This window comes from Amyelois transitella, chromosome 18 (assembly GCF_032362555.1).
Source record: "Amyelois transitella isolate CPQ chromosome 18, ilAmyTran1.1, whole genome shotgun sequence".
NCBI classification, from domain to species: domain Eukaryota; kingdom Metazoa; phylum Arthropoda; class Insecta; order Lepidoptera; family Pyralidae; genus Amyelois; species Amyelois transitella.
The window spans coordinates 6,413,203-6,434,019 of record NC_083521.1 but is presented as its reverse complement, the minus strand read 5'-3'; the positions used below and the strand labels follow the sequence as shown (position 1 = coordinate 6,434,019).

Sequence of the window (20,817 nt, the reverse complement as noted above, 5' to 3'; positions counted from 1 at the left end):
ATTTAATTGACGTTTTAATTTATAGTTCAAGTAGGATATAATTTTAATTTCTGTCCCAAACCAACCTTTTTATTTTTGTATTATATTTATTTTTCCACAAAAGTTTAAATAAGACAAGAAAGTGATACAAAAAGTTATTCAAAATTTTCGCATCTTCTGCTACACCCATGATACCTATCTCCGTCTATCCAAAATTCCGCCATCCACTTCAACATCGAATCGAGTCGCAAAATTCGAATCGACCTTCTAATCTTGCGACAACTGGCTCTGGTTTACCTCATAATTCCGTATTTTCCATATGTAAACTTAATTTTAATGATGCAATAAAGAGTAAACTGAACAAATAATAAAGGCATACAGCTTAGCGCACACTGTACAAGACAATCCTGTGTTCTTTATATTCTGCACCAGTTCTTCCGTGAACACGCGTCGGTACTCGCATGTTTAATTCGCTGCCAACAGTAGTAGCGTGAAAAGTGCATACGATTGCATGCAACCACTCCACGTCGCGTTTGATTGGACGCCATCGAATGACTTCACACCGCTGCCGTGATAGGAGCCTTATTCAAGTTCCATTTTTGAATGTTCCATTTTGTATATCTTATTATTAAATTTGACATAATATTTGTATTGAAATCATTAATTTAAAACTTATTCACCATTATTTTAATAAACCTACTTATACAATGTTTATTTGTCAACGATTGAGGTTTATCACTACATAGTATAAAACAAAATCGCTATTTTAGTCTGTTTGTCTGTATGCTTAAATCTTTAAAATTACGCAACGGATTTTGATGCGGTTTTTTGTAACAGGTAGAGTGATTGAAGAGGAAGGTTTTTATGTATAATAACAATTATAATTTTGCACCCGTGCGAAGCCGGGGCGGGTCGCTAGTAATCTATATTTTTAAATTGACGTCCGGTGAAAATGCTGCAGTGTAGTTTCTTCCACCGCTTCTTCTTTACCCGCGTTTTTAATTCTAAACGTATTTCGATGAAATTTTGTACACGAATAAAATATAACCGGAAATAATATACATAGGTACTTTTTATCCCGAAAGTCTCACGATAGCGAATCCCCGGGGCGCAGAGCTAGAGCCACATAAATTGTAGAAATTGAAATCTAAGAAACTCAATTACCCTTAAGTTTCGACTTAGAGCGCATTAGACTTGCAAATGTAGATGTTATCCTGACTGACCACAGATGCACCAAAGTATTCCACCTAATGGCGCCATTTCTCTTGAACATTGCCTGGAATTGCCACCGTAGGCATTTACTTTTAATTTTATAAGGTGCATTGAACTCATTGCTTTCATGAATAGAATAGAATAGATTAATTTTCAAAATTGGATACAAGGTATCACTTATTGACATCTCAAATCTGAAATCGAATTATATCTACTACCGCTTCCAAAGCGCATGTGTAGAAGAAGCTGCGGAACAAACTACACTGCAGCATTTTCACCGGACGTTAATTTACAAATATAGATCTCTTAAATCTAAATCGTAGACCAATGCACATTGCCAAAAAAAAATTGTGAATAAGTATAAAACGAATTATTTCAATAGACATGCTAGACTGGGAGTTAAGATGAAAAAAAAAACCAAAAGCTGTAAACAGCATAATTAAGATTGATCAAGATAAGACCAAATGTATCTTTTCAATGGAGTTTAAAATGTGACCATCACTTGGGATGTTCCATCGCTTTATTTAATCAAGAATAAACAAAATTAATATTTAACCAATGAGCTGTGTATATTTAATTCCGGCACTTCAATATACGACTAAAATATCTTTTCCTTCTCATGGTAATCGTAAGCATCGGAATAAATATAAGTTGTCCATAAGATTCCACTGTAAACTCTGTGAAATTCCCGTTATAATATGGTCACTTTACGATCAAAATAGCAGGCCAAACGAGATACGAAAACACTTTCAATATTGCTTATTGATAAACCTTTGATGATAAGTTTCCGATGTAGCGATTGTCAACCGAATTATGAAGAGAAAATACTTTTATATTTATTATTGGACTGGTTTTAATGAAATAGTAGGGTAAGGATGCCTATTATGAGATAGGCGCCAAATATGAGATAGCTATGTATTGGTCAAACTATTTAAGTCAGCCATTTGGCGCCAGTGTCACGCGAATCGATACAGCAACAGTGCTAAACGTCTGCCTGTGCGCACCGGCCACCGGCAATCTGAGGACGTGTGCGTGCAGATTTCTACATTGTCGTAAAACCAAATATTTTTCATCAAATGTTTACAAGGTATGTAACAACTTTATTATTAAGTAAAAAGGTCTTAATATATATTTTGCTTGTAACTAATATGATCAATTTAAAGATGTAAATGCAGTTTTATTTTGTTTTCTTTTTGAAACCAAAAAAAAGGCATTCATTTTGTAAAACTGTTGTTTTCCTAATATGAGATATGCTGGGGTTCCTAAAATGGGATATCTCATATTGTGGTATACAAAAAGAGCAATTTTTAAAGGTGATGTGTATTTTTTATTTTAGATGCTTCCGATCAAAAGAAAGACCTGGGACCACGCTGCCATAATACAGATTGTGAATGCAGTACGAAGACATGAAATGGGCTACTTAAGAGCTGCTAAACGTTTTATAAGGGTACCCTTGAGAGCTATGTGAAAAAAGATACCCAAGCAGAAGATCTTGTCTAGGTTCGAATGGGGAGACGACCAGCCTTACCTATTGATTTAGAAGCCGAGCTGGAAAATTATTGCAAAGAAATGGATAGACGATGTTATGGCTTACGTTTGCAGGATATCAAATACCTACATGGCTATTATATTCAGTTGGCTATTAAAAATTAAAGTACTAAAATGTTGAGACTGATGTTTATCTATAATATTTAAATAAAGGGTTACAATAAATAAATAAAGGATTATAATGAAATGAATATTGTTTTTTATGTTTTTTTTACCCCTAAAATTTTATGGAACTTAATATGAGATACTATCTCATATTAAGTACCCTTAATATCTCATAATAGGAGACCCTTTTGCTAGGACTTATTTTCTGTTATTTTTCATGTTTTATAACACAGCCAGAAAAATATCATATTTAGCACTAAATAGTTATTACACATTTCAAGTACATTAAATTCCCTTTCTAAAACTGTATCTCGGAAGTCTTCAAAGGTAACAGTTTTGATTTTATAGTCAAAAATAGAAATGGTATCTCATAATAGGCATCCTTACCCTACATATGGGTAGATAGGTGAGAGCAGAAGGAGCACATGCTTCTTTTTTTTAATGCCCAGGGGAGCCAAGCTCGGGAAAAAGTCGTTTAAACATACTATATTATTAATTGAATGAACAAGACCTACTGGACTCAATGTTTCGCCTTAAAATGTTCACTTACATTGCTTATGCACATAATTACCATCTCACACACTTCGCAAGTTTTTGCATATGTTAATTCAATTTTATAATACAAACTGTGACTTTTAGCGCACCGTATTATTAATGTTTTCTATGCAGTTTATGTTTATCCTACAGACTTGTTTATGTACTCATATATAGCTAATTATATGGACAATTATCTTGACATGTGTGAGACTCAACTCTTGTGGAAAACCACAAGAAAACCTGTTTTCAACGATTTTAATAGAGGAAGATTTTGAAGCGTTGTAAATGTTACTAAGAAATGTTTTTGAGGATAAACTATATCTCATATTATACACCATACACCTTTTTACGTTGGTAAATGGATACCTTGGTCGCACCTTTACTCGTTTAATTAAAAAAAATCCCTAGACGCGGAAATGTTTACAATAAATCGCCAATTTATATCACAAATTTATTATATTTATTTAACTTTACCTACAGTTGTTTTAATTTTAGCTTCAGGACTTTTGTACGGACGAAACATTTTTAATTAAAAATCTATAAATTTTATAATTTTACTTTTTAAATTAAATTGAACATGAAATTTGTCATGGTTTTGTTTAACAAATAGAAGGGACTAGCAACCTGTCTCTATTTGAATCTCAATTCTATCATTAAGACAAACAGCTGAACGTGGCCTATCAGTCTTTTCAAGACAGTTGGTCTCTCTCTCAAACTCTGTCTATCTCGCAAGGGATATAGACGTGACTATATGCATGTATGTAATAATAAAAAAGCTTTACCCGACTTCATACAAAATTGTTCCACAGACCGTCAACGATATGGATATGACTAGAAACCGCTGTAACAATAAATCACGCAGTAAACCTCAATGTGGTAATTTACGATTGCATGAATATTCAAACTAACAAAATTTAGCTGGTCGCGGTCACGATAAAAATGTTATCTAACTGAACTGTACAATTTGTAACTGGAAAATTTTTTTCATCATCTATAAATTGATGTCATTTTATATTAACTGGTCCCTTGTACTATATACATAATATCACGTCTATGTAGATGAACCAGTCTAGGCTAAAAGGCCTCGTTCAGCTTATGAATTGTGTATGTGATATTCAATAAGGACAAGTTGATAGCCCAGCACTTAAAAGAGGAATCCCAAGTTTATTAGCCTTTCCTTTAGTCGCCTTTTACAACATCTATGAGATATGATATAAAGATATGGAGTAACCCTATTCTTAAGTGTCGGGAAGCACACGGCACTTTTGTACTTCACTAGAAAAAAAGTAAGTACCTATTAGGGTTTTACCCGCGTGAGAACATGGAGTCCTTATGTCCTTCCATCCGTACTACATGGGTGCAAAATTTCATGGATATCGGTTTAGTGGTTTTGAAGACAAAGACGGACAAAAAAACACATTTTACATGTATAACATTAGTATCTTTTTTACAGAATTCTTCGAATTCGCGTAAAATTAAGTAAGAAGCTTCATTCTTTTAAAAAGAGGCGTAAAAAAGTATATTGTATTTTACAACTTTACAAGCAAGTATTCTTAAAGAAGATTTTTTTCTTTCCTTTTTTCTAATATTTGGAATTTCACTATATAAGCGACAAAAGGTAATCGATTTCTATGGATATTTCATAAACAGTTTTATTATACAAAGAATGGATTCCAAATTGTTTTAACACTTTCGGTACCTATCATTAACCTGATTTTGACGAAAGTAACGTCCATTTGGACGAAGGACACAAAGAAACTAGTTATTACGACAGTTTTAATAGCCCAGTAATTAAACTGATTAGGACCCCCAAATGAGGAGTTGCTATATTTATTATTTGTTGTGAGTTACAATTCCCCAACTATATTCTCCAACTATACTGTATACTAGAGTCACAAGTAACTATACTAGTGTCTTAAATAAAGAGATATTAGGAGTACCATACGTACGTATATTCACGTTTATGTCCCTTAATCCTAAGTTTATAAGTCTATCCTTTAGTCGACTTTTACGTCATACGTGAAAAAGAGATGGATTGGTCCTTTTCTTTTTCTAATGGTACCGCGAACCACACAGCACTTTTTCCATTTCCATCATTTAACTATACAACTGAACATGTCCTTACATTATTATTAAAACTTTTGGCTCCGTCTACCCCGTAAGGAATAACAACGTGGTTGTAAGTAGGACTACCCGTAATCGCCGAGACTGTATTAAAAGATTTACGAGTGTGGAGTGGGCTATAGAATCTGTAGTTCGATCTGTCAGTCGAGCAAGTGGAAATCCATATTCACTGCCGTGTGGGAAACAGGCATGGTGGTTAAATATGTATGTACAACAATAGTAACATAATTGCATCTTCGTCACTACTGCGTCTATGATTTTCGTGCTAAATTATAAGATACTTACATTTTCGTTTCGTTGACATTCATCCTCCTCATGCTTTTAAGGCTAACCAAGAATGGAATTCATAGGATTTTCAGCGACATAGACAAGACAAGACAAATACGGCGAATTGGATAATCTCATAAAGTTAATTAAGCCGAAAGGACAACACACAAAAGATGCTTACTGCGTCCAATTCGCCGTCTCCTAATGAGATCACGTAGCATGTCAGCCTTAGTTTTTCTTCACGTAATCAGCATAATTCTACATGCATCAAAGGAGACGCTAATCACATAAATCTCCATAGAAATGAACATGGTTGTTCACATTTGTTAAATGTCTTTAATATTCGGAATACATACCTACATAGGTATTTGCGTCTTTATCCCTAACGGGGAAGACAGTGCCAACAGTCTCGAAAATACTAGAGATTCGGAATAATGTTATAAAATTTAAGTTATAATCTTTATGGCCTTAAACGCGGCTGTCTTCCTGGGGAGGAGCCCTGGGTCTGCCTGTCGCATGAACAAAATCCTGGAGTGGTCACATTTTATGATACCGAAACTACATAGCTTAAAAATATCACAATGATCGGTATGGATTAAGATTCTTTTAAGTATCTCATTTCACTAGAACAATCATCATAAATTTTGTCTTTCTTTTTACCGTAAGGGATGGGACGGGAACAAAATTTTTGCTGCATAATTCTTCTATTTTATTAGATAAATTATCAAATTTTAATAAGTTTATACAATTTATTCCATTATATTCCCAAGCATCCGTTTGGATTGCCCTTTCAACACAAAAAATAAACGTAGAATGCCGTTCGTTAAAACGATTTCTTAAATCCTCATCGCATTGAATGGAGTCCGTTTTCTCGACGGAAGTCCTTAGAGAAGTCACTTTAGTATACGGAAATAGGGAACCTCACTATTTCGTGCGATCGGTTTCCGCCCACATTATTCCAAAAAGATTTGATGTGTTAAATAACGTTTATCCGTAAAAAAAGATTACTTATGTACTCTAGTACTATATTTTAGCATAAATAGTTAAGTAATAAAATCGGACTAGTGCAAGTTGGAATCGCACGTAGGCGTTCACGCCGTTATATTTTTATCGGAATTATCCCAGACAGATCGACTTTTTTATGTGAAGAGAAAATCCTTTTTGTAATGACTCCCGTTATGATGATAGCCAGGTAGACTAAGGTAGGCCAAATTTTCTACTTAAACAAATCGCCAGCCACGAACTAGATTCTTAATCACTGATTATCAGTTAATGATTCTTCTTTTAGGCGATAACTAACATCTGTATCTCTAAATCTCAGTTTGTTACATATCATTACGCTTTTTTTTAAGACGTGAAACGGGACAGCGATAGTTTTTTTTAAATGTAGTAAAAAAATGTGACCTTTAGATTTTTTGAGAAATTTGGCTCTGGCTACGCCGTAGGTGATGCTTTTGATTTTTTGTTTGGATACTTACATTATACATACAATCACATCTTTATCCCTTACGAGGTAAACTAAGTCAACAGCCTTTATGAAGGCTGCAAGATCACGTAAGGTTCGCATAAAAATTATCATTACTGTTCAGCCTCCCTCGTCGCAAGACGTTAAAATCTTAATTATATTTATAAATATTATTTATTGATTATTTAATATTATTTTTTTAATTAGATAGGATAATAAATATATTTATAGTGTTCGGTATAATATAGATTTAATTTAATAGATACAATTTGTACAATTTGTGGCGTTGTTTATTGCGATAACACGATTAGGCTGAAGGGGATTTCTAAGGAACTTATTCCAGAAGCCCTAGGCATCAACCACAAATTACACAGATTGAGCTATCCCTAAAGAAACTGTTATTTTAAATTTCAAAAAGGTTTTCTTACAATTTATTTAAACTTTTACTTTCGACAAATTATTCGACAGTTTGAGTCCAATAGACTCTCTTCAACATTCGAATCGGAATTTTCCAAAAAAAATGTCTTGACCACGAATAATGAAAAAAAAACATAATTAGCATTCCAGATGTTTAGTTGTGAAGACGTCAGACAAGCGTTAATGGTTACTATGGATAACAAAATGTTTGCAGTACTCGTAATATAGTTCTTGCAAAATTGTAAAGTTTATCGTATTACGTTTACAAAATTTGTTCGTTACATTATTTTTAAAAGCGAAGTATGTAAATGGATTCCGTAGTAAAAATGTGCATACAAAGCAACAGTTATCCAAATTGCGCACTTCGTTGCTGAATTTTTTCAACATTTAAATTGAAACCTGTGTGTGATGCGAATTTCAAATTTTGCTTTTTCAGCGTTTCCAAGTCTGTGATGACTTTGGAAGATTTATACACTAGCTTTTGCATTAAGCTTCTCTCCCGTTAATTTAATCTCTAATGAGATTTTAATGATATTAATGAAAAGAAATAAAAAAGTTTCTTTAATACCTTAATTACTTAATCGAGCCGCTTTTAAGGTAAACGATAACGCAGTATGTTCAAGACTCTTTCACGTTTAATTAACATTAAAATTTTCTTACCTTGAAAGTTTCCAGAATTGGCCATACGTTTATAATAATTTCTCAACACGTAATTCTTCTTTCTAGGCCGGCCGCCGCCCCGGATCAGCTGGTACTCCGGGGAGACCCTGGTGGACGCTTCAGACGGCTCCAGCGACATCCCCAACGTGAGGGAGAACATGCTATACCTCCCTCTCACTCGGGAGAACGCTGCCGACCTTTCTTGCAGGGCCTCCAATACTAAACTCGCGCAGCCTTTGATTAGGAAGCTGCAGATTGAATTGTACTGTGAGTATTATATATACGTGGCCTTCTAGTCTTTTCGAGATGGTTGGCTCTGTCTACCATTAAAAGATTAAATTATAACCAGGCCTCTTTCCTGGAGGGGGATCTTTACCAAAAGAATTGCTAATATTATAATTAAACGAGCGAGCGTAGCGAATGAGGTTTACAAATACGCTTGGGCGAAAATACATTTTTGTCTGTATGTTTGTAAAACGATAGATGAAACTTAAAAGGTAGGTATGTAGTTGTAGGTATCTATCAATAGAATTTTTAAGTTCGTAAGGAAACAATATCGGTTTAGTAGTTTTTTGAGATATTCACAATTTTATAAAAAATAAATATGTTCGCGAAGTTCGAGGCGAACGACTTTACTTACAAGCACTTCAAGATTTAGCTTATAAGAAGTAATTATTAGCTTTTTATCTGGGGTTACGTTCCCGCAAGAGCCTTAAGAATTGAAACACCCCATATCGTTCCCATAAATTTCGTAAAAGGCGACTAAGTGGAAGGCAACTTACCTGAGTTTAATCTTGTAGGCGATGGGCTAGCATTTGATTAGCATAGATTATATGTAAATAAGTGTGTTGATTGTTTATTTGTTTGTAATCTTCAAAAATATAGAACTGATGATGAAAATTGTTTCATCATTGAAAAGGTGCATTATCCACGGGTGTTATACGTTGTGTATATACCGCAGACGAAGCCGTGGTGGGCCGCTAGTGACTCACATTTTTCAAAGATCCTGTTGACCGCGGTGACCTTTGTGCCATCATCGGAGAATGAGTAATTTATGAACGAATAAAAAATATTGTAGGCAAGCCTTGTCATGCATAATGGGCATGTCATATTTTTAAATTGAAAAATAATTAGTTGATCTATTCGAAACGAAAAAAATATTTATTCTTTCATTGTCTAACTTATATATGATATAATATTGTTTTTGAAACACAATAATCTCAAATTCTTCTATTAAAATGTACCTACATTCATATTATTACGTCTTACTATTACAATTATTATTCTCCTTTGCGGGATAGACAGAGCCTACAATCTTGAAAAAAACGGAAGGTCACATTCTTATTATACTTATGTAAACCTTTTTATTGTAATTCAGATTCAAATGTGACAAGGTTGCTAGCACATCGCCTAGAAAAAGAATACCAAGTTTATTAGCCTATCCCTTAGTCGCCCTTTACCTATGATATATGAAATTATTAAAAAGTATGCCAATAAAAATAGTTAATAAAGTACTTGTGAAATATTAAAGCTTTCTTAGACAAGAAATACCAAGAAACATTTTTTTATGTATATTTGCAAAAAACCCTGAATTTTCATTTACATTTCGCCTGCCTATTGCCTATATATTTGTTTTAAGAAGTCACACTTATTAAAAATAGTCTGACGTAACTCTTATTAATAAATTGTGTACCAAGAAATAGCTTCTCCTATTTTCTATTTTTTTTTTTGATAAGGACCATAAACTTAAACCTAATTACTTAATATCATGTGAATAAAACGGCGTTATCATTAAATGTCATTTGTTGTCAAGTTTTTTTTTTTTGTTAAATTAATATGAAACTTGCATGTCACGGTCATTCTATTAAACCTTGAACTTCGCATGTAGGCTTGCATAATGGCCGACTCTCATCACTCTAGGTAACAAGTTGATTAACTTTCAAGGTTACATGGCTCATTTAATTTAACATTTATCGTAAGATTTTTTTTTTTAATAAATTGTTCGAATAACTTTTCCATACCTCGCTGTCTATATAATAATATGTTTTATTTACATATTTATGTATAACAATTTACTAACATAAAATAGAGCACGCATGTAAACCATATATAGGAAAAATCACGTCTTTTTACTATACGGGGTAGACAAAGCCGATAAATAGTCTTGAAAAACTGTAACGCCATATTCAGCTGTTCTGTATTCAAATAGTGACATGTTGCTAGCCCATCGTTTTTAGGAAAAATCCTAAGTTTATGAGCCTTTCGTTTAAGTTAGTCCGTTAGTAGTTAGGTTAGAAAGTAGCTAGTTTAATCAAAATAGCTACTTTTCTCATTTTAAAAATGGAATAGGTTTTCAATTGCCATTACTGCTGAAACTACAGCAACCATAGAGTATCCACTTAATTATAAATAATTCAGCAACCGAAAACATTTTATTATATTTTTAAAAGAGTATGTATTTGTTGTGAGATGAAGATAGAGAAATTTCATTGGTATTGGTAATAAGAAGAGATGGTATGACAAACGGAAGATATTAAATGAATACTATTAGACTTTTTCTTTTTATAAAGTATGTAGGTAAAAAATTTAAGTAGGTATGTAATTACAAAGAATCATTATTCTTTCCTTGTGTACCTTGGATAAAAGACGTTTCATTTCTTTATTTTAATACGCTTTTTTTTACATTAAATCACTAACTTAATATTAAACATTCTTCAATTTTATGCATTTGAGTTTCAATATAAATTAGTTTTAGGGCTTTTTACGATAATTTTTTTTTTAGTGTCCGCCTACAACGTGTCTATCCACTGGGTGGGGGGCACGGACGGCGAGACGTTGACAGCGGGGAAGCCAGCCATTGTTCAGTGTACTGCATATGACTCCTACCCACAGCCAGAGCTGTCCTGGTGGCTTGATCATAAGCATCTGACGCAGCATAGCAATCAGGTGAGATAGCTTATTAAATAAATAAATATATGCACGATTCAAATTACACAGATTAAGCTACCCTCAAAGTAAGTTTGAGATTTGTGTTTTGAGATACTAACTCAACGATAATCTCTTGATCCTCGTCTTGGCGTATTTTCAATTACTCTGTCTATCTCATTTATTAACAGAACAGTGATAAAATTCAAATCCATTTCATTCACACATACAGACCATTACGGTGAATAATGTACTGTAAACAAAAAAATATGAAACTCAATATAAGGAGGTCTAAAACTTTATTTTTTAAGTATGACACTCTGTATGGGCAAACGATATAATTAATTGAAGGTGTAAAAAAAGAAAGTTTTTCTTAATTACCTACTACCAAAAGATGACAATAAATAAAAAGATATTTGTTTCAGACGTGGAACAGTAGGATCCGTAAATCGGTATCGTTCCTAGAGCTGACTCCCTCTGTGCTTGACAATGGTGCTACCCTCGCGTGCGTAGCCACCAACCCCGCCATGGCTCCGAGCAGGGGCTCCAAGGCTGACGTCATCAAGCTCAACGTTACTTGTAAGAATGCTCATCACAACCAAACACAAGACAAGATGTATACGTAATTTCTCGCTAAAAATACAATTTAGGTATCGTTTGAAAATTAAAACACACTTCGTTTATATTAAGCACGTTTATATTAAGCAAGGTGGACACGGCCTTAGATCCTATACAATTTTGCTAAATCTTTCCATAGTAAAGAAGATACTGCTGTCTCTAGCCAAGGCTGAAAGTAATACTAATGTGAAGTCGAGATTTAGGAAAGCCGAAAGCGCTTTAATGAAGCTGGTATACCTACCTAAATGTGGTGGTGGACAAGGATATTTTTTCACCGAATAAACTAATGATGTCATTAAAGAAACTTATAACTTATATTCATTATTAATTCTGTAATTGTCACAAAATAGTCGTACATGTTACCATTTACATAAAAAAATATTCTTTTCATTAGCGCATGTAAAGAATTTTTCCACATATTTGCTCTGTAAGTATTTCTTTACCGCGAGTTAGAGCGAAATTCCCAACATACAATATAATACTTTTGAATGAAACCATTCTGGGTCGAAAGGAAACGAAATGTTTTGCGCATTTGCTAATACATTGAGCATGTCAAAATGGAGATGACATTACTAAATCCATTTGTGACTTTTTTATTTAATTAACCAAATATATTGATTATTAAAATGTGTTAGTGTCCGTTCCGTAGGTACGTTCTCGTGTTTTTTACCACGACAAATCTCTGATTTTCCGGTCTGAGAATCAAGTAACACACTTTGTACTAGGGTACATAGTTAAAATATTGTTTTTTATATTAAAATTATCATCCCGTAATAATTAATGAACAAAGTTTTAGGTTTAAGTACATGGAAACCTAATTTCTTACATATTAATCATCAGTAGTGAAACAATCCAGAATTTATCGGGTCACTGCTAGCAGAAATAAGACAAGAATGATAATAACGCAACGCCTGTTCTTCGTCTAAACTTCAATGTCCACGTATAATACGTTTCAGATAGTCCAATAGTGGAAATATCGAGGGTCGGTGAAGGCAGCTTGAACAGCGTGGTTGAGCTCGACAGCTTGCACTTGGAGTGCGAGGTCAAGGCCAACCCCCCTGTTAGCAGATTCAGATGGTATTTTAATGTGAGTATTGAGAACTAATTTGAAAAATTATAATAATGATAAAAATATTTTATGAGTTTACACACATATTGTCACATCTATATCCCTAGCGGAGTAGACAGAACAACAGTTTTGAAGAGACTGAAAGCACAAGTTCAGCTATATAGCTCTATGTTGGAATCGACATTGAAATAGGTTGCTAGCTCATCGCAACAAGTTTCAAGTGTATAAGCCTTTCCTTTAGTAAAGTTACAATATGCAAATACATTTGTAAGGCGTAATTCATGTTATTAATTGTTAATTAAGTTGATTGTTAGAGAAATGTCTTGCCTAAAAGACGAAATGTATGATAACTCTCATTTTATAAGTTTTGTCCTCAATAGAAAAGTAAAGAAACAGCAGGTTTGTTTGATACATACATACATACATATCATCACGTCTCCTTACGGGGTTGACGTTGCCAACAGTCTCGCAAAGACTGGCGTTCAGCCGCATGGCCCAATAATGGAACTGCGATTTACACAGTGACAGATTGCCTTGAAGTATAATCCTAAGTTTACGACATCCATGGGCAAGAGAGGGTGTGGTCCTATTCAAGTGGCTCGCTTGTTTGTTTCATGTAAGTAGTATGATTTCTCTCATCTTTGAGATCATAGGACGTCGAAATACATTAACGTTCTTCTGCTTATCATTTGAAAAACAGTTATAATAAATACGTATATGATACCAATATAAAGATTCTTCTAATCCAGGATAATAAAATAATCTCCGGGAACATGTGGGGTGACGAGACCTACTCTTCAAAGTTGGTGATCGACGAGATGTCCAAGAACCATGCGGGAGTGTACTCCTGCGCAGCCAGCAACTCCGTGGGGGAGACCAGGGCCGAACCCGTCACCATCACTGTTTATTGTGAGCAGAAAAAGTCGTAGTACCTATTACCCATCTACAGTCATCGTCAGTCAGGAAAACGAAAATTCATACATGTTTCAGATTTCATATTGTATCTATCTACATACTTGTAAAATAGAACATGCGGACTGATTGATTAACTGACTTACTGCCGCTTCGTGTAAAAACTATCTTTACTTTCTAGATAGTCATAGGTGGACTCAAGCTCCAGAGACAGCAGGATAAAATAATAATAGAAAGACGACTCCATTACTTCTTTTAATTGAGGTAGAAGTCAGGTTAAAGACAAAAGCACTTAAATCCCCAATGATTCAGATAAATAGCTTATAAGAAAATGCACACAAAATTCACAAGACTGTTCTAAATAATAACTGACTGTGTGAAAATAATTCTTAACATTTCAAATATAAAAAAATAAACTTATTCTTAACATAAAAAATATATTACTAAACGCATTCTACGCGGATTACCGGCACGAGTGGAAAAACATTTTAAAATCGTTTCCTAATTCTTACAGATCCCCCAGAATGCGCAGGCGCCGGCATCAGTCTGATAAAAGAGACGATAAAGTGCAACGTGAAGGCTCTGCCTAGCCCGGACACATTCTTCTGGCACGTCCAGCCAACTGGTCTAGATGTACAGCACCTAACTACGGGATCGCCAATTCTGCCTTTAAGTCAAGTCACCGGACCACTTTCAGGTCAGACCATAGGTATTCATTCATATCATATTAGGTGCTATTATTCTAAATATAGATTTACAAATATTGCCTTCATTAATTCATAGTCTGACACGAGACCCACAAGAGGAAAAGACGTTTGTAGAACCAACTTATCGTAATGTATCAAAGCAAATGAGAATTCCGCCCACGATGAAACGGTAACTTTACGCACATTCAAACGAATTGTTCTTTGACAGCAAGACACAAAAGTGATCCATATTCCCTAAGTACCTACCCTAAAAATAGAAATCAATGAAAACATTTTTCCATATTCGTTTTCTTTTGTATAAAGTTATAGCTTTTTATTTAAGCAAACGGGAATTAACTTGAACATACCGTTCTTGACGTTTCGACCGGGTTGGTTTATGATTCTCTGGAGTTTTTTTTAATAAATAAGTCCGATTAGGTTAGAAATACAAAAGGTTCAATTTTCATTTTTACCAATTACAATTTAATTAGAGCCAGGTAGGTATCCATACTAATGTTATAAATATGAAAGTGTGTTTGGTGTCCGTCTTTACATTGAACCAATCACCATGAAATTTAGCGTACATATATAGTGTGGATTACGGAGAAAGACATAGGAAAAGTAACACGTGTGCAAGGCGCCGGGCAAAAGCTTCTATTTTATATTTCACAAAATTACACAGGGTGCAACCTAGTTGAAAAAAAAACGGACATTAAAATTTGATTTGAGCAGTAAACAAATCCGCTCTGGCGCGTTTGGCCGTCCAGTTTGTTCGCGATAATCCCTGAAACTAATGAAGGGATTTCCATTTCATTTTCACTGATGCTCACTCACTGAATCATGTCTGTAAGCTGCTTGAATAATCTCAACAAGTATCGGATACTTACAAACGTAATAAAAATAAAATCACACAAGGGAAATGCGTGTTATGCCCCGCGAAACCGAGGAAGAATGCTATCAAAACTGTTAATATTAGTATCCAATGCGAAAATTAGGTGTTTGTAGCCACTTCACCGGTTAAATTTATGTTTCTTTAAGAAGATTAATTTGGTAGATGACCCGTATATGACGTTTATATTATTAAGAGTCTGGAGAAGGACATAGGGTACCTACCTTTCATCCTGATAAAAACTATAGTTCACGTGGGATTTGCGACTTTTCTTTTGTAGGTTGCGCTTAATGCGTTGCTATTTGTAGGTAGTACTAATTTCGTCCCGTTTTTTGTTGGATGACATTAAATTTAATTCGTCGGTTTTTGTAAGTTCCTAAGTAAGTAAGTAAATGCTTTATTGTTCATAAATATGTATATAACAGCAGTACAGTACAAAGGCAGGCTTATCCCTAAGTGGGATCTCTTCCAGCCAACCTGATGAACCTTAGATGGCGCAAAATTAACGCGAGCGAAGCTGCAGATAAAAGCTAATATTAGCATATTTCACAAATTCCAAATTAAATAACTGTTAAAATCAGGCGCCGAAAATCCCAACTGTCGAACAACAATCCGTTCTCAAAAACCATTTTCTTGGAAACTTTACTCAGAAAGAGGCAAGTTTCATCAATAAATATTACAATTCCCAATAATTTACTTAGAACAAATAATATTCCAAACGAAAAGTTTCGGAAAACAAACTTCCGCTTGATTAATGTAATTTTGTTTCTTCAACTTTACGCACATATAGGTTGGTAAATATTCGACCTCGTTTGTATATTTAGATTGACCTTAAGTATTAGATAATAACACAGCATTATGAGTTTAAACTCGATAGAACAAGAAATGGTATCATGAATTCCCCTTATTTGCGATACAGAGATAAATCAAAATTCGGCATAACATGCGGCATGTTGTCTTTGCATGGGTTCTATTTACATGGCGTTTAAGCGTTTATTGTGTAAATTTGTATATCTGCGGCGAAAATGTACTTACATGACGTTTTCTATTACAGATATGATTTTCCCCTTGCCAATACTTTATACTCCCTGTATAAATACATTCCCAACGATTTCATTTCAAAGAATTCATTTACTTACTACGATGATAATTTAAATTCGTGTACCCCGTGTGGGGGGATGCTGGTCTGCTGAGATACAAGCATTGCTTAGTTCAGACGCCAGTCTCTCGAAAACCTACTCTGTCACGTACTTATAAGTAACCATAATTAATTATTTGTTTAAGTGTGTGTGGAGAAAATTAATAATTTTAGAATTATGAATTGAATTAATTTTGCAATAACGACAAACTTCATCTATTTATCACAGATGTAGTCTCATAAAAGACGATTTTATGACAGGCACAATAAAAGTGAGTTGCGAAGCCAGCAACGGTATATCGAGCCAGTACGAGGCCTGCCAACGGACCTTCAGCCTGGAACGGCTGAGGCCACCACAGCCGAGGCAGTGTGACCTGGCCCACGAGTACGGGGAGTTTCAAATGAGGTGCATTCCTGGTGAGCTTCTTTTAACGCCTACGTTTGAATTAAAGTCTTACAACACCAGACACAATTAATAAAGCAGTGTTTCGGGATCTGAGGTCCGCTTTTCTCTTTAGGTCAGATTTTCTGCGTGCTCAGTTTTCAGTCCATTGGTTCGCATATATATCATCCTTTGCGACGCCCAGCCACGATTTTCTAACTTGTACTTTACGCAGCTTTTAAACATCCGAAATGGTCATTCAATTACCTGAATACGCTGGTTTCCACGCAATGTTTTTCCTCATCGTAAAAGAGGACTTGGAGGAGTGTCATAGTATCCGACTCGAGGGCGAAGAGCTTTTCATTAAATTAATTTTTTTTGCCTTTTCAGTTGAAAATGCAACATATTACGAAGTGTCAGTATGGCGGCTGTCCACTTCAAACTCCTCACTAGTTTTGGACCGTCGTGGGTCCATGGGGTTTGGGGCGAGACAGGAGCCCCTAGCTCAGGGCATCGAAAAAGGAGTCTCTCTGACCCCACAAGGTATGGATGTCAGCTAATATTATATGTGAAAGTCAGTTTGTATATTTGCAGGTTTTTACTTTTACTAACCACGAAAACGAATCAAATGTTATAAAATATTAATGTATTGTGCGTAAATTTTTCTCCTTAAACTTTCATTCACCATTAATACGTAATAATCTGAGTATTTCTTTTTCTATTTTCCCTCATTTTTTGCGTGGGTGAAACGATCCACTGATGAATGATCCGAGGCCTGGATATGACATCCACTCATATGTTCACATCTTTATCCCTTGCGGGGTAGACAGAGCCAACAGTCTTGAAAAGACTTTACAATGAAATTGAGATTCAAATAGCGACAGTTTGCTAGCCCATTGCCTACGAAAATCCCAAGTTTATCAGCCTATCCCTTAGTCGCCTTATACGACATCCATGGGAAAGATATGTGTTACCTACCACAACAATACTATAATACGCTTTAGTTGAACCTTTTTAATGTTTTAACTTCAGGTTCATGGCTTGTCCGCGGGTCGCTGGGGGGGCTGCGGCCGACGGACGAGGCGGGGGCCGCCGCCTGCAACCGCTACGGGTGCTCCGCCCCGCTGCTGCTGAGGCTCGAGCCCGGGGAACCCCCGTGGTGGCATTGTCAGTAGATCTCATTGTGTGATACAAATTTTATATTTTAAGGCGGTATAAATACCTAATTGTGCAGGTTTCCTAACGTAGGTACTAAACGAGGAAAGTTTACGTTGCAACTGTGACATAAAAATGTATTAGATACAGTAGGTATAGATATTAGTTGGGCTAAATTGTACACAATTTGTATAAAAATATTCCAATGATTGTTTCGACTTGGAATTCGGTATCAGTTCCCATTTGAAAAAAAAAATGCAAACCTACATGCGAAGGAAATATTTTTTTGGAAATTCACATTGAGAGGAAATCTAGCGGTAAAACAACTTTTTGAAACTGAATGAATACTAGATAGATAAATTATAGGAACACTTCACTAAAAATGCTACGAAAAGCATGAAATAATTTAAAAAAATACTTGTGTTGAAATGTTTATACTCAAGTTCATTGCACTACATCGCGTGCGTTCCCCACTCAGTACGTTTTGCTGAAATAATAATGTACAGGCTCTTACGCGAATGTAAATGAAACTATTTTAATAAATATGCAAATATACACGTTACTTAGCGCCCTTGTTCATATTTCACGCTCCCTGCGGAAAATAAATCCTCGCCGTCTTGGCAACTACTACAAATTTATACATAAATAAATTATATCTACATAAAATTAAATAATCAATTTGGCGCAATTTGTATTTATACTGCTAAGTAACAACATTAAAACGATTCAAATAAGATCGCGCAGAAACGAATTTAGAGAAGAAAAACTTAATTTGGAATTTGTGAAATATGCTAATACTAGTTTTTATCCGCAGCTTCGCTGTCGCAACGGAATAAAATGTGACAAAAAGCGACAAAACCAGTACTACCTACAAAAAGCAACTAACTTAGCGCCACTTACAAAATAATACGGGTTTTTCGCAAATTCCACGGGAACTATAGTTTTTACCGGGATAAAGCACCCTATGTCCTACTCCAGACTCTTAATCATATACCTACACGTGATATTACAAAAAGATTAATTTAGCAGATAGCCCATGAAAAGGTAACAAAATAAACAAACAAAACAAACTTGCGTTGGCATTCATTAATTGTGATAGCTTACACAAATCACACAGATATCATCTGTCCTTTTTCAGTTATCCTAGAACGCGATGTGGGCATATCCGTGGTGGCGGTGGTGCTGGTGCTGGCGCTGGCGGCGTGCTGCGCGCTGGCCGTGCGCGCGCTGCGCCGCCCGCGCGCCAAGCCCGCGCCCGTCATACAGCTGCTGCAGCTCGATGACGTCACCAGGAACTATTTGGGCACTATGTCTGGTAAACATAATTTTACATCCTACATACAAGACTGAATGAAAACCACGTTCAGCTATTTGGCTTAATGATAGAATTGAGATTCAAATAGCGACAGGTTGCTAGCCCATCGCCTAAAAAAGAATCCCAAGTTTGTAAGCCTCTCCCTTAGTCGCCTTTTACGACATCCATGGGAAAAATATGTAGTGGTCCTATTCTTTTTTGTATTGGTGCCGGAAACCACACGGCTTTACTAAGCACAATTTTACTCATTGAGATTAACGAGTACGAAGGATTAACTTGCAATCATTGAAAGTAATGTTAATAAACAATGAATGTACGAATGGAATCTCGACAAAGTAGGTAGTTAGATAAATTGCATCGAAATCTAATGAATCGTTTGAAAATCAAAGCGTATGTGTGTTTGAAAAAGTCAAGCGTACCTATAAGGCAACGGACAATTAATTCGAGTAAAGGTTTCTCATAATGTTTTTACCGTGGAAGTACTGAACATAGAGTTGCTCGGTCTAGTGAAATTCTAATCTCATAATTATAACTAGAATAAAGAAGGCTCGTTACCCGTTTTAACGCGGTATAAACTAGGCCTAACAATATTTAAGTGATCTATGTATTATTTTTAGAACACAAAGTCCGCGCTTCAAGCAGCATTCGTTCTTGCAGCAGCGGATATTCCGAACGGTCCGCCTTCGAAGATACCGCACTAGCGCCGCCTGTCGACAGGCGACGGAAGCCGCCCGCAATCTGGCGAGACAGTTGGGACGCGCCGCCGCCAGATGTCACCCTAACGCTGCATAGGGAAAGCGCTGTGTGAAACTCCGGGAATTTCTAGCCAATTTTACATTTATTTCGTAGATGGGGTGCGTAGGTGACTTTATTTACAATAGATGGCGCTGGGCATTCTGCCTCTGCCAGCTTTAATTTTTTCCCCTTCCTTATTTTAATCTCAAACAAAATATCTAAAGCTACAGGATTGCCAAAAAAATACAGTAACATGTATCATTTTCAATGCATTGTCAGGTTACTACATCTTTGTTATTTTTACGTTTTCAAATAAAAATCCTATCCATCCTACCACCTCCAGTGACACAGCTTTAATTTTGCATTTTAGCGCATAGCGCTATCATTTAAATCAATTACATGAATATATCAATGTAGTATTATAATAGAAAATGCATCTTTGTCAGATGAAAGGTATTTGTTAGCATTTAAGAACAATTACTCACTGTTAAATAAGTAAATTAATTAATTCAAAGATGATATATTTGTAAGAAGATCTGTTCAATTTGACTCTTCTGCATTTGGGTGCTGTTGACTAGAAAAACATTTGCCAAGATTGTGTTTAAATAAAGAGACTTAAATAATTAATATAAGTTTATTGTATAGGCTTATCGTTTAGTTTCATAAAATTAAAAAACTC

The 20,817-nt window shown here is 35.2% G+C and overlaps 1 protein-coding gene across 2 annotated transcripts in view; it reads left to right on the top strand.

Annotated features, from left to right (window-relative positions):
- Positions 1-20,814, top strand: part of LOC106129916 (synaptogenesis protein syg-2) — a 93,613-nt gene extending 72,799 nt beyond the window's left edge. Inside the window, exons 7-17 of one of the 2 annotated variants that reach the window (XM_060949156.1) lie at positions 8,381-8,581; positions 11,097-11,260; positions 11,665-11,818; positions 12,814-12,944; positions 13,676-13,835; positions 14,353-14,535; positions 16,813-16,968; positions 17,324-17,476; positions 17,966-18,100; positions 19,227-19,403; positions 20,061-20,814. In XM_060949156.1, coding sequence (XP_060805139.1) covers positions 8,381-8,581; positions 11,097-11,260; positions 11,665-11,818; positions 12,814-12,944; positions 13,676-13,835; positions 14,353-14,535; positions 16,813-16,968; positions 17,324-17,476; positions 17,966-18,100; positions 19,227-19,403; positions 20,061-20,104 — 1,658 coding nt within the window. In that variant the 3' untranslated portion in view covers positions 20,105-20,814. Of the gene's footprint in view, positions 1-8,380; positions 8,582-11,096; positions 11,261-11,664; positions 11,819-12,813; positions 12,945-13,675; positions 13,836-14,352; positions 14,536-16,812; positions 16,969-17,323; positions 17,477-17,965; positions 18,101-19,226; positions 19,404-20,020 lie in introns of both variants that reach the window. The other variant, XM_060949155.1, reaches the window with a different exon arrangement.
- Positions 20,815-20,817: the final 3 nt, after the last annotated feature.